General features: G+C 40.1%; 1 protein-coding gene across 2 annotated transcripts in view; it reads right to left on the bottom strand.

The window, feature by feature from the left end:
* LOC104922457 (partitioning defective 3 homolog) overlaps positions 1-14,951 on the bottom strand; it is a 327,327-nt gene that overhangs the window by 301,993 nt on the left and 10,383 nt on the right. Inside the window, exon 1 of one of the 2 annotated variants that reach the window (XM_027274132.1) lies at positions 13,632-13,722. The exons of the other annotated variant lie outside the window; for it this stretch is intronic. Coding sequence (XP_027129933.1) covers positions 13,632-13,661 — 30 coding nt within the window. The 5' untranslated portion in view covers positions 13,662-13,722. Of the gene's footprint in view, positions 1-13,631; positions 13,723-14,951 lie in introns of those variants that run through there. 2 annotated transcript variants of the gene reach the window in all.

Here is a 14,951-nt window from a genome sequence, read left to right as displayed (position 1 = left end):
ACAAATAAACTGGCAGAGTTTCCAGTGTGATAGAAGACACAAGACACAGACGGATATATAAAAGAATCAATCGAAGTACATCCAAAGGATCAATATCCAAATCCACAAACAGAGGTCTGAGTCACATGGAGTCACAGTGCAGGGATGCACTCAAAATATATGAGGCATAAACAAAGGAAAAGAAAGCTGTTAAAGAGAAAGAAAATGGAGAAAGAAAGTCCAGATATGTGTCGGTATTTAGAGGAAGTCAGGTTCGTGTTTTATGTCTTCCCAATCCTCAAACTGAGCCCTGCCTCAACAACATCCATTAGCTGGCGATAATAAGTGATGTTGGACATGAATTGACAAAGCAAAGTGAAAGTAGAGGCATGGTGCGTGTGAGGACTATCACATTCAATACGAGCCTGGAAGTAACAGCTCTATTTACAGTAACTGTCTCGGGAGGGCGTGGATCATTTTGAGCGTTTTTTTTAAAGACTGCTGGAAGAAGAAACAGCAGCACATGCACTTAGAAAGGACAAAATGGCGAGGGACAAATGAAGAAAGACACAGCAGCTAAACTAGGCGAGAGCTGCATTAAACAAGTGCTGCTACAATTGTCTGAAATGACCTAACCCACAAACAATCATCAAGCTTTTACCATGCCCTTCTGTCACAAGGAAAACCACTCGACCACTTGTCCGGAGCACCGGCATAATATGAACTGTAGAACCTAGAAACTGAAGGAAATTATAGCATGAGTAAACGTAATAATTATAATCATGTCATTTAAATCATTGCATATGGTATACAGCAGTGTCAGCGTGGCTCCCTTCAGTCGCCTGATTTTCTTTTGTTTTCCTCTAAGCAGACGACATTATGTAATGTGAGAGGCTTTGTACAGCAGCTAAACCTGGTGCTCCACACAACAGATGACTGTAATTACAGAACAATTATGACTCAGACATGTAAAACAGTCTAACCTGTCCTTGTCAATGAAGGAAAGCAAGCACAAACAGAGTTACATGTGGATAGTCGACTAGTAAGAAAGGTTAGAGAATGTAGTGAAAACCAGACTGCACACACTCACTGCCAGCCTAGTTCAACACATGCAGATCCTGCCGCACACATTGACGTGGGGGCAGCTCTGTTACATTATCAGCACTTAAATTTCAATAAACATGTTGTGATATTACTGAAACATAAAACAATAGACAATATCTGCCTGCCAGACAAGGTTTTGAATGATTATGAAGACAATAAAGATGCTGTTCATTATAGACCAGAGAGAGAGATCACTCTCAGGCTGCCTCGTTGTGGGATAACCTTGGAGTTTTTATCATATGTACTGTAAAGCTGTTTTCCACCCATGGCAGAATAACCTGGTGTGAAGTTACAGAGGATGATGTTACAGCTTTCAGAGAGCAGGTTATCTTACATCAGTGAGCATGTACAGCGAGGCGACAGGTATTTTATAATCTAATGTGATTGCTGGTTTCTCACACATAATATCTCATTGGTTCCCATACTCGGGTATTTTTCTTCAATACCAGTTCGTTCTGAAAGCAGCTGCTAGAAACCCAAAGCAGACCGCAGCAACAAAATTTTATGACTAGAACTTAACTTCTAAAGTGGGACAGGAATGACATCTCATAAAAGCAGCACAGGAAGGGGAGGCTGCAGCCAGCTAGTGCGGTGGCTGTATAACATCTTAGACACAACATAATAAAATATTAATTATTATTATTTATTATTACTCTTACTATTATTTCTGGTGTTGTTACTTTCTCTGTGTTTATTCTACATTAATTTGATCATTTTACATAAATAAATATTCATTATAAGCTTCAGTCTCAGAAAAATGCATTTAATGTATTGATATATTTATCGATAAATTAATCGCGATTAATCGCGATTAATTACAGAAATGTTTGCGATTAATTAGTTAATTTTTTTTAATCGATTGACAGCCCTAATTCTAACACAATAAACTGCAGAGTTTCCAGTGTGATAGAAGACACAGACGGATATATAAAAGAATCAATCGAAGTTACATCCAAAGGATCAAATATCCAAAATCCACAAACACTGATGTCTGAGTCACATGGAGTCACAGTGCAGGGATGCACTCAAAAATACATGAGGCATAAACAAAGGAAAAGAAAGCTGTTTAAAGAGAAAGAAAATGGAGAAAGAAAGTCCAGATATGTGTCTGTATTTAAGAGAAGTCAGGTTCTATGTTTATGTCTTCCCAATCCTCTAACTGAGCCCTGCCCTCTAACAACATCCATTAGCTGGCGATAATAAGTGATTGCTTGAACATGAATTGACAAAGCAAAGTGAAAGTAGAGGCATTGTGCGTGTGAGGACTATCACATTTCAATACGAGCCTGGAAGTAACAGCTCTATTTACAGTAATCTGTCTCTGGAGGGCGTGGATCAGTTTGAGCGTTTTTTTTAAAGACTGCTGGAAGAAGAAACATGCAGCACATGCACTTAGAAAGGACAAAATGGCGAGGGACAAATGAAGAAAGACACAGCAGCAGTAAACTAGGCGAGAGCTGCATTAAACAAGTGCTGCTACAATTTGTCTGAAATGACTCTAACCCCTACAACACATCATCAAGCTTTTACCATGCCCTTCTTCGTCACAAGGAAAACCACTCGACCACTTGTCCAGAGCACCGGCATAATATGAACTGTAGAATCCTAGAAACTGTAAGGAAATTATAGCATGAGTAAACGTATATAATTATAATCATGTCATTTAAATCATTGCATATGGTATACAGCAGTGTACAGCTGTGGCTGCCTTCAGTCGCCTGATTTTCTTTTGTTTTCCTCTAAGCAGACGACATTATGTAATGTGAGAGGCTTTGTACAGCAGCTAAACCTGGTGCTCCACACAACAGATGACTGTAATTATCAGAACAATTATGACTCAGACATGTAAAACAGTCTAACCTGTCCTTGTCAATGAAGGAAAGCAAGCACAAACAGAGTTACATGTGGATTAGTCGACTAGTAAGAAAGGTTAGAGAATGTAGTGAAAACACAGACTGCACACACTCACGGCCAGCCTAGTTCAACATGTGCAGATCCTGCCGCACACATTTGACGTGGGGGCAGCTCTGTTACATTATCAGCACTTAAATTTCAATAAACATGTTGTGATATTACTGAAACATAAAACAAATGGACAATATCTGCCTGCCAGACAAGGTTGTGAATGATTATGAAGACAATGAAGATGCTGTTCATTATTAGACCAAGAGAGAGAGATCACTCTCATGGCTGCCTAACTGTTGTGGGATAACCTTCGGAGTTTTTATCATATGTACTGTAAAGCTGTTTTCCACCCATGGCAGAATAACCTGGTGTGAAGTTACAGAGGATGATGTTACAGCTTTCAGAGAGCAGGTTATCTTACATCAGTGAGCATGCACAGCGAGGCTGACAGGTATTTTATAATCTAATGTGATTGCTGGTTTCTCACTACAAAATATCTTCATTGGTTCCCATACTCTGGGTATTTTCTTTTCAATACCAGTTCGTTCTGAAAGCAGCTGCTAGAAACCCAAAGCAGACCGCAGCAACAAAATGTTATGACTAGAACTTAACTTCTAAAGTGGGACAGGAATGACATCTCGTAAAAGCAGCACAGGAAGGGGAGGCTGCAGCCCAGCTAGTGCGGTGGCTGTATAACATCTTAGACACAACATTAATAAAATATTAATTATTATTTATTATTATTACTCTTACTAGTATTTCTGGTGTTTTATTATCTTCCCTTCTTTCCATTGTGCACAGTGAACAGGTATTTAGTCTAAATTCTGCTTTCCACTCGCCCTTCGAGGGATGAAGGAGTTTGCTTGACATTGGGGAAATACTCACTGACCCTGCACAGGAAACACGCGACACAGAGGAAAAGCACTTGAGGCTGAAGACAGGCAATATCAGACATCCATGCAGGTTAAAGGAGTAAGAGGAGATTAAAAGTGAGGTGAGGCAGGCAGGAAGGAAAGGAGGAGGACAATGAAGAGTGAAAGTGAGATAGAGAGAAAGCAAAGGAAGTGTTTCAGAGTGTAGATGGACAGAATAAACAGAAAGAGAGGAGGAGAGAGGGAGTGCAGTGCATCACCTTGCAACAAAAAGAAGTCATATGTGATTTTACATCTGCAAGTTGTATTCTCTCTGAACAATGACTGGGGGGAATTCAAACATTTCTGACAGACCTTTAGTGCACTAAACCAAAGATGCACTGAAGGTTAAACTACTAAAACTTTGTACTCAAAAATTGTGTAAAAGCTAGAAAGTAAAGAAAGCTTAGAGCTGCCCTCCAGTACTTTAACAGTTAAAACATCATAAAGGTGGAAATCCCAGATCAGGATGAACGTTAAATTCTAATTAAAGTTTCGCCAGGAGCAATCCAGCTCATCCATTTAAGCTAAAATCCTGTCTAACTATCAGACAAACAAAGGCAGATGTGTGAGAACCTGAAGGAGTAGATAATCACACAAAGGACCTGCTGTTGTAGAAGCCTAGGTAAAAATGACAGATGTAACAGTTTCAGAGAAAAACAGTGCTGTGAGGCAGCTGTAGTATATTCAAGTCCACATCAAAAGGCTGTATGTTCAAATCATGTCAGTGCAATGGAGCGAAGCCTCCAAACATCAAAGTGCTCACCAAGGTTTTAAACAGGAGCCTCTTTCTTCTACCTGCAAAGAGCCTCATCAGAGTTAAAGTGAACAACCTGCTCATTTCACACTTCACCCAAAACAACACAGAATTACATTTTGTAATTTGCTTCTTTAATGGCTGCACTGATGGAAAACTCATCTATCAGCTCCTCCATTAGAAAGCTGCCAGGTGCCAATGGGATTTGCTCTTGTTTGTTCTGAAATGTAAAAGGCGGCCAAATGATGTCATGCACACTCAGATAAAAGCATGATGTTACCTAGGTGAATTAGTTAAGATCCAGGCCAGGGATTTCACAGGAACTTTCACAACATAATGGCATGTTATAATCATCTCTCATTGGGCTTTTGTCCAGAGTTAATGTGCTGCCTAATGCTCTGTTTTTGTTTTGGAACTGCACACGTTGGTCTGTTTAAATAGAGATGCCATTTGCAACTTCTTCTATTTTTGTAAGTGCATAATTGTGTGTTCATCTTGCTTTGAGCGTTTATTATATAAAGTACATCACACAGCCATGGTAAAACTATTCGCTTTCCTCCCAGAGAGCAGACTACCGTTGTTGATCATGAATAGAGTGCCATTAAGATGGGCATTTTACTATCATTATTCCAGACAAAGGTTTGCTGAGCACAGGCACTCTGCATATTTGCACTTTCATATTGCCCCCTAGAGCCTGTGCAACTAGGGTTGCAAAGGGGTGGAAATTTTAGGTAAGTTTCCATGGGAAGTTAAGTTGGGGAATTTTAAAAATATTCTAAATCTGAAACTCCATGGGAATTATAGAAATGTATGGGAATTTATAGGAATTAACTGGAAATTGGGGGTAATTTAAACAAACTGTATCATATAATTTTTTTTGTTATAAACAGACATCCATGCAAAATAATACAATTAATTGTATCTAATTATTTCAACAGATTTATTTGGAAGTAGAATCAAATTTGTATAATTCTACTGAACAATATTATGTAGTCCACAAGCTCAAATGTGTGGCTTCAATGGTATATATTTTTCCTATTCATACTATATCATACTATCTTATTCTCACAAATTCCCGTTAATTCCCATGGAAAGTTTCCAACTTTGAAAATTCCTGGAATTTTGCAGCCCTATGTGTAACACACAGATTAACATTCAGCAAATGATTCACAGGTGTTTGGACAGATTGGATCCATTCTATCCTAGAAAATAGATCATGATTCTCATGCTCACACAGAGGGCCAATATGACACAGCTACTGAATTCAATCCAGTTTTATTTCAGTTTTGGTTTGAGATGTTAGGAAATGCAAGTTGACGAGCACACATCATCAAGTCTTCTCAGATTTATTGAGATCATTTAGAATTATGGGATCATTATCTCAGTTACGACATATTTTTTCCCTGAATCGTGACAGTCTATGTCATGAATTGACAACAGGCCTGCTTTTTTAAATTCTAGATGAATGCAAGTCTGCTTCTGTATCTTGGTGTCCCTCTTGTCAGCTCTTAGAGCAGAGTTAGGAAGAAACACACATGGCCTCTTAGCCACTCGGCTGTTTCGAAGCTTGGCAGAATGAGCAGCATTCAAAGCCAAAGGCTGACGGAGACGCCTGGCTCACACAGAACTGTCAGCAGCCTGCTATGCAAGTGTGCAGACGTGTATTTGTTTGTATAGTGTCAATGATACAGACTTCCTGCTTTAATGTCACTATTCTGGATAAATCAGTGTAATTGTGACTAAATGCCAAAATATGACTTCATTAAAGTCAGATCATGGAGATTATATTGAGAAACACTGATCCCCCACTCCCTCCATGTAGACAAAAAACTGCAGGTATTATTTGTCTTCATCACACTGTCAACACCAGGAGGCAAGCCTCCTCTTCAGCCCTGCCTATAAACCAATAAATCACTGTCTCTGAGTGTTTATCACCCTCCATTTGGTTTGGGAAATAAGTCAAATCACCATCAATCCACTTTCCCTTTAAAACTGTCTCAAGTGTCAAGAAGAGTCCCAAACCTGAAAAATAGAACACGTCTTCCTGGTGTTTCTACCTTGTAATTTTCTGATTTTTCCCATGATGCCCTTCTAATGGCAACTGAGCCAAGCATAATAACATCATATTTAACTTTCAGCGTACCCACCCACAACTAATGAAGTGCTTGTGAAGACAGAAGCAGCGGCATTCAAGATGTGCAGCAAAAAAGTGGCTTTGCATGTGAAATGTTCCCTATGGTAAAGCACAGAAATAGTGTGCTTGCATGGGTTTGATCATCTCTCCACAGGAGCACCAGCTGGAAAATATAAAGTTTAAGAAGCAAAACACTGGACAATATTGAGTAAGTCAGGTCTCCAGGCTGCAGCTATTATGCCACTGTTTCAACTACTACTATTACTTTTCTACTACTGAAACGCCCATGTATAGCACCACTTCATTCCCATGTCTTAACATGTTCCACCAGTATGCTCTCTGCTTTTATCTCCAAGTTTCTTTAAACATGTCTCTGATGTGTAAACATAAACTGAGAAATGTGTTATCACATAATGAGTGTAAACTGATGGGTGGGAATATAATAAATGCAAGACTATGTACGTAATCATCTCTCAACAGATGGACTTTTTATCTGAGCCGCAAGAAAAAGAAGACTTGAAAGTTTATGACAAAAGGAAGATAGCTAGAGATTGAAATGAAGAAAATAAAAACAAGAGACAGAAGCGGGAAAAAGAAAAGAACACAGGAGACAGGAGGGGAGGGTGTAAAAGAAGGATAGAAGAGAAGAAAGGGGTCGGTAGAAAAGAGGGAAGATGAGGAGAGATGAAAAGATGGAAAGGATGTTGAGACAGAATAAAAAAAGACTTTGAGAGAAAACACTGGAGGCTGTGCTGCCAGGTTGATTCTAATGAACTCTGTGTTTATACACAAATGGGTTTGAGACACAGTTGCTGCCAGGGAGTAGAGAAACTTTCACACACACATAGCACATGTGCGTGTACACACACACAGACATTCTGGGTAATTTCAGGACCAGCTGATGCTTGAAACAAGACTGTAACGTAAAGCAACCTCAATACATCTCATTCCCTTTGGCTGTGCATGAAGAGCTGAAAAGAACCTGCAGGGTCAATTCAAACCAGCTCACAGCTACAAGTGTGGACAACATGAACAATTCCATAAGAACCATGAATTTTCCTTCCTTCGTGCTACACTCTATTTTATTCCATATTCAGCTTGTTGTGCTGTCTCCTTCTGACCCCACACAAACACACAGCAATGAACAAATGCAACAGTGAGGGTGCCGGCCAGCCACCAGAGTGCCTGTATGCAAGGTGAAGTGGCACTGTATCTGCCTACAACCCCATGGCTGCTCCATCACCCTCCACACATCGCTTTCACTGAGGCTGCGCTCTCATTAAAGTCACTGAATGATGGAGGAGAGCCTCATCAATCTCTCTCTAGGACCACCAGAGTTGAAGGCCTGGTGTGAGAGGGGAGCTGGAGAGGGAAAATTGTTTCTCCAGGGTCATTGCCCTTATCCGGGTAGCGGTGGTAAGAGTAATAATGCAGGGCGGTGGAAACTGTATAGTCCCATGCAGTCTGCAGGCCCACTGTGAACAGTGCTGGATTCGTCTCGATACTTTAATGCAGAAGGAGTTCAAGTGGGGCAGTGTGTGTTTACTTCAGAGCTACAATGTACTGCCAGGCTCAAACCAAAGCAGTGTATTGTATCAATCGATTCCTGGCGAATGCAGAAACCAAACACTTCTCATTCGGAGAAGCTGTTTTCTTTCCAAAGGACAAAACAATGTGCTATTCAGGCTATTTTCATCCACTGCTTTGTACTGACAGAGCAGGACAAAGCAAGACCCTGTGGTACAACAGTAGAGCGTCTGACTCCAGATCAGATGATGTGTGTTCAAGTCATGTCAAGGTCAAGAGATTTTAACCAAGACAGCTCATTACTTTCTGAAACTAAGCTGATGATTGCACAGCATTGATGTAGGATTGCTAAATCCTGAGAATTGTTAACCAGTCTGACATGAAGATCAATATGTGGTGAAAGCTCACTACACAGTGATCTTAAGAATGCAGATTTTTGCTTGGTTTGGGCATAGTAGCATCTAAGCAAGAGCTCAGATTTGGCTTTGGATCCCTCTGATAAGTGAACAGCAGGTTGGGAGGTTTTCTTGGGAATACTGAGGGTAACAGAAGAGAGGTGATGAAAGTTTAAGTGCCTTGGGGCACTCTGTCATTTGTAAATAAGAAGGTTGCTGGGAAATCGATTTGGCTGATAGATAGAGGCCAAACACTGACAGTAAGAAACCAGCTCAACCTGATAATTCACCTAAACCTGACAACACATGCGCGGAAACACACAAACACATGCAAACACACACCCACACACACTTTCTCCACGACGTCATTAACATGCCAAAGTAAAAACAAGCGATCTGTAAGGAAGCTGCAGTGCCTGACAGACGCACCATACAGATGGAGGAGGACGTTTTCATAGCCTAGTTTAATAAAAGTATTCAAATTCATTAGAACATGAATAGATGTACACACAAAGACACCTCTGAGGTCTTGTTCTGTCAGAGGTAGTCAGCAGCCAGCAGACTCTGTGGTGTAATGTGATCTATGACACCCAACACCCACTGCCAGTCAGCCTTCTGCAAAGAAAATCTCCTTGGATCAGACAGTCCCAGTCACTTTCTTCAGCATGCTTTAGCATGTGAAAACGGAATCCAGTAAACCTCCAGTAAAGTGTCACTAGACCACTTCCTTTTTTCAAATGTACAAAATAAGGATGCACAAAAAATAAACACATTGTCATGATAGAATTTTTTTAAATGCGTAAACATTACTCTTCAGTGGTTCCAGTACGAAATACATTCCCAATGTCTAATCCAATCAAATGCAATCCGCAACTATCATTTCTGGCCGCCATCTTTTACGCACATGTTTTGGAGATGTGAGGATCTGTTTGCAGGAAGCAGATGCTATTTGCAAGCTGTCTCCTACCCTCAGGCATTAAAGATCCCTAATCATAGGGTGTGAGGTGGTTGGCCTGTCAGTGGCAACTCAGCATCCTCACAGCCTCAAAAAAACAGACGAGCAGAAAGCCATCTGTTATCAATGTACTGGAGCTCTTATCCTAGCAGCAACTGGAAAACCCGACCATGATTCCTCATGACACCTTCAAGTCAGCCTCAAGTGTCTTTCAGTAATAACAATAGCACATATTGAGCAGGCTCACTTTCACTATTCATTGTTGTTATAAGATAGAGAAGTCTAAGACTATGAGTCAAACCCCCTTAGTCATACAAGTAGGAAAGGTTTTTAAATACTAAAAAAAAAAACTGGATGAGATTTCTCAGACCGCAGCATACTTTCACAGTGTAATGGACATACTGAAACCAAATCAAAGTTCAATTTAAAAAGTCCTTATTTGAGAAAAATATGCTTTAATGAATCACAAAAAAGGTCAGGCACAAGCACATGAACACGCTGTGACCAATCCTGACTTCACATTTAAATAGTTCCCATGTCTTTTAGCCACACTTCTTTAGTCTGCACTCAATGACCCCATTTCATGGTCCAAGAAACAACTAATCATCCCACAACATGTTCTGTGACCAGAAAAAATGTCTCGGCAGGAAATTACTCTGCACAGATGAATCAGTTACTTTACATGTTCATCAGAGAAATTCTCCCAGCAAAGTCTCTGTGTCGGCCAACGAAACCAGATGAGATGAATTTACTACTTCACTTGGACAAACACAGTGTGTACTAAATTGAAAATGAAAATGTGTATAATAATCCAGTTTATCCTCGAGTTCACAGCTAAGTGCATCGGGATGATCTTGTAGTTTGGGCATGTTTTTAACATGCTATATTCCGCACCTTGTTTCCACAGCGTGTTTACACTAAAGCACAAAGGCAGGGGAATGCCAGAGATAATATATTTTCTACAAAAAAAAGCAAGTCAAGATAATTAGAATGAATTTGCCCAAAGGGAGAAGAAGCAGATGTAACTGATATTGTGAGATGTTTGTATCCCCACTTTCGCCCTGCAAACATGGGTGAGTATGAAACAGACAGGCCACAACATCACTGATCAAACGAAATTAACAGACCATTAATCATGATATCGTTCCTTTGGGCACGTCTATTCAAATCAAATCAATCATCTCATCTTTGAATTATTTTTCGCATGAAAAACTTGGTAGCCTTGGGGTGTAAACCATAATTGCCCTTGGTGAAGAGGAATGAAGAACTAGTTGTTGAACTGATCCAAAAGGCCATGCCATGGACAAATGGCATTACATAACTAAAACAAGGCAGATTTCTGCCATAAATGGTCTGTATTGGGAACTTTCAACAAAAGAACCAAAAGGAGACCATTCAACATCAATCTCATTCATACGTGAAAGGACTGCTGAATAGGAACACACCAAAAACAGTACATTTAAGGCCTCAAACAATGGTGATAATAAGACCAATCCAAAAGCTCATTCATCAGAGTTAAGCCACTCTGAACTCCTGACTACTTTAGTATATTTCCACAACAGAAACTCTTGAGTTAGTGTCCTGAGAACAGACAAGACTGGATTCCGGACGAGGGAAGTCCTAACTTTATTTGAAATACTTTAAGCTCCAGAGCATAAAAGCTGCCAACACATTTCCCCTTGTGTTCATTAACCTCACAAAGAAAGGAATCCACTTTAGAATAGCAGCAAACTTTTCATGCCACTCTGTTTATACTGCACCACTTCATTCAAAATAAGTCTGTCCAAATGACTGCAATATCCCACAGTCCCGCCAACGCCTAAGCCCTTCTAGCATCAAGGATTTATTTTACTCCTGTAGCCCTGAGCATGCCATTTCCATTCCACAGCTTTGTCTGGATGTTTGAGAGGATATTTGGATGGGCAAATATTTGGAAAATCACCAAACAAACTCATAGTCATCTAATTGTATGAGCAGTGACATATAGATATAGGAATAGTGCAAGGGTGCATGCACTTTCTATAGTGCAATTGCAGGTGAGGAATTGTGTCAATGTGATAGGCAGGTGCTTTTCAGAAAAAACAGGTTTGTTTGCAGATGTGTTTACAGTGTATGCAAAACAATGGAAAGGGAAAGAAGCTCATATATCACAGGGAGGAGAGACTATGTCAGTAATTTGGCAAAGGAAATGAAAGAGTCCCCTCAGCTCAATGGACAACACTGATTTCATTTGACAATATAATAGATTCCAGTGGGGAACGGTTAGTGAGAACAATTATGGCTGATCAATAGATGTGCAGTTCAGAAGACACTCGTCACCTCTTTTTGGCACAAGGCTTTTTGATTATCGGTAAGTTAATCAGGCTAAACTGCATCCAGGGAGCCGCTGTATCAACAGCATACAAAATGAAGCTCATTTTCATGCTGAACACTCAATGATTAATGAATGCTGAAAAGTCCTCAAGCTAAACCCAGTTTCAAATTAAAACTGGGCTTGAAAAACATCCTAGAATGATAAATCGATGGCTTTATCAAAAAGGCATCAGGTCATAGTGTGGTCATTGCTATGGTCAGATCATTAGTATACTAGTAATTCGTAGTATAGATGAACATATAGGTCAAACTGTGTGTGATAAAAGCTTAGTGCAGCTCCTGACAGACACATTCATGTTTATTTACTTTATCCAGTGAAAGAAAGACTGTGTGTGCATCATGCCCGAGGGTTGAAAGACCCAGAGTGCATTAGTGGGATCAAAAGCCAATGACACACAAAGCCACGGGACCTTTTTGATGTCGTATATGAATCTTTTTCCTACACTTACATTGCAATCAAGTTGGTCTAATCCTTCCAAATGAATAATAAAACTCCATATAAATCAGTTATCAGTTGATTGTTCATTCCATTTGTATTATCTGACAGTCTGTCAGAGGTTTACAGCTCAAGCTCTTGTATGTCCCATTTAAGGATTCTTGAGAAAGGCACTGAATCTTTCAAGAGGAATTTTTAGCACATAACATTACATCTATGTTCACTGAGGCTACACAAACCTGTTTACTTAGTTTACTCTGAGCATACAGTATGTCAGGTTAGAAACTGCAATGGCGAGAAGAATATTCAGGAAGACAAATTAAATGGACACAGACCTTTTTGACCTTTTCTGAGGAGGAGAAGGGAGTCATGCAGGGAGAGATAACCTGCTCCAGAGCATGTAATAGTAACTGCCAAAAGTTTTGAAATTAATCAAATCGTTCAGCACATTCTCGGGCCACCAGCAGATGTGAGCACTGCTCACTCTGCAAGCCTGATGGAAAAAGTTTTTTTTTTTTTAGAGACGACCATCAGATCCCCCTTTTCCAGAATATTTGAGCTTAATGGGCCTCCTCTTTTAAAACTTAGATCAAATGAAAAGTCGGACATGCTCTGACTGTATTTGTGGGGTAGAGCAGGGGGAAATAAAAATGATTTTAAGTCTCAAAACCAAGAATCCCAAGATGGACTAGGTGGGCTAGGTATCAGATTATCAGGTTCGAGTATCAAATACAAAGTAAAACAGATGAAGACGTAGGGCACGATGCGTAGGGCATATTTTACTCCTGCCAGTTCTAAAAATATGGACCAGAACGTGACCAGTGTTGGATGTGGAGAAGTACAAACACACTTCATATGTTGATTCCTACAAGGAAGTGGCAAATATGCTGACAGGGGTCATCAACCTAGATCTCTAGTTCTCATCCAAGACATGCCTGCTGGGGTCGGCTTTGAGAACACTCACAGCGATAAGAATTGCTCTTTGCGTGCCTCTGCAGAAAAACACTTGATCCCAGCAAACTGAAGGTGAGGAGGACCCGCCTGGAGGATTTCCTCCATCTCTTAAGCACTGAAAAGGCCCCTGGCGTCCTTAGGGACTTAGACCAGGATACAAACCAGCTCTGGTATATACCGTAAGATCTTTCCTAAACTCACCAGAACACACGTAGTTCTTCTCTGTGTCATTAGTACTCAGCATAGATTACACTGCCTCCAGCATCTATCCTGGATAGCCCTCTGTCAACATTAACAGCAGCCATTAGTCATAGTAGGGTCAACACAGGTGTTACCAATGATACTAATTAAGGGTCAATTTTATGGTCAATGGCTGCTGTGAAAAAGGTCTACAGGCGTCCCTCGCTATATCGCGGTTCACTTTTCGCGGACTCGCTGTTTCGCGGATTTTTATAAGTCTAATTTTGCATGCTTTTTTTTTACAGCGTACTGTACAGTATGAACGCGCATTGTGTTCTGCGTCCTAAATTGGCTAAGGGAGAACCGCACATGTGTTCTGCGTCCTGATTAACTAAGGGAGTACTGTACAAAATGCGTGTAAAAAGGTGTATAAAAGTGTGTGGTTAGGGGTTTTACGGCCTTAAAACATGTATAATAATTGTAAAACTTACTTCGCGGATTTCGTTTATTGCGGGTTATTTTTAGAACGTATCCCCCGCGATAAACGAGGGACCACTGTATACCTCTAGGTATTCACATGATTCATCTATTTCAATTACTGTGTCGTATAATCAGATGAAATGGTTTTCCCTTTCCTCCTCCTCAAAGCCACTGCCGTTATCATTATTGTTGTTGATCCTTTAATTACTGTTTTATGTGCAGTGTCTCTATTTTTCACACACACACACACACACACACACACAGTTGTATAACTATAAGTTCAAAGTATCATTTAAACATCCAACTAGCTAGCCAATGCTGCTAATGAGCTAACTAGCTTGCAAAGATGCAGCTAACAACAACAACAACAACAATAATAATAATAACAATTATTATTATTTGTTATGTTATTATTATTATTATTATTATACATTTGAGAGGGGGAAATGGTAGCTAGTGCTGCTAATGAGCTAAAGATATTAAAATAATTGCTTTGGGCTTAACTAGCTAGCTGGTAACTATCCGTAAACTCCCTTACATTTGTCACTAGGCCAGAAAAACAGCTCCAAATAAATGCTAATGTTGCTCTATATCTGCTGGACATTAAATAAACACTTGATAACTATAGCGACTTCATACACCGATAAAATATCGCCTCATTTTGTTGTCCTGCATCGATTCCTTACCTTTTTCACAGCGAACATGCTGCGTCATAGCTGGAAACGCACAGGTGCGATGAATTTAATTTAGCTATGGGTTTGTATTTTGAACGCTGCCTCATTGTCTGTGACTCACTGTTCACATAAACGGAAACCGTTAAACTGTTTAGTTCCACCTGTGTGCTCTCTGCTATATGAAGTG

This window comes from Larimichthys crocea, chromosome XXIII, assembly GCF_000972845.2.
Source record: "Larimichthys crocea isolate SSNF chromosome XXIII, L_crocea_2.0, whole genome shotgun sequence".
NCBI lineage: Eukaryota > Metazoa > Chordata > Actinopteri > Sciaenidae > Larimichthys > Larimichthys crocea.
This window is presented reverse-complemented; position numbering and strand designations above follow the sequence as displayed.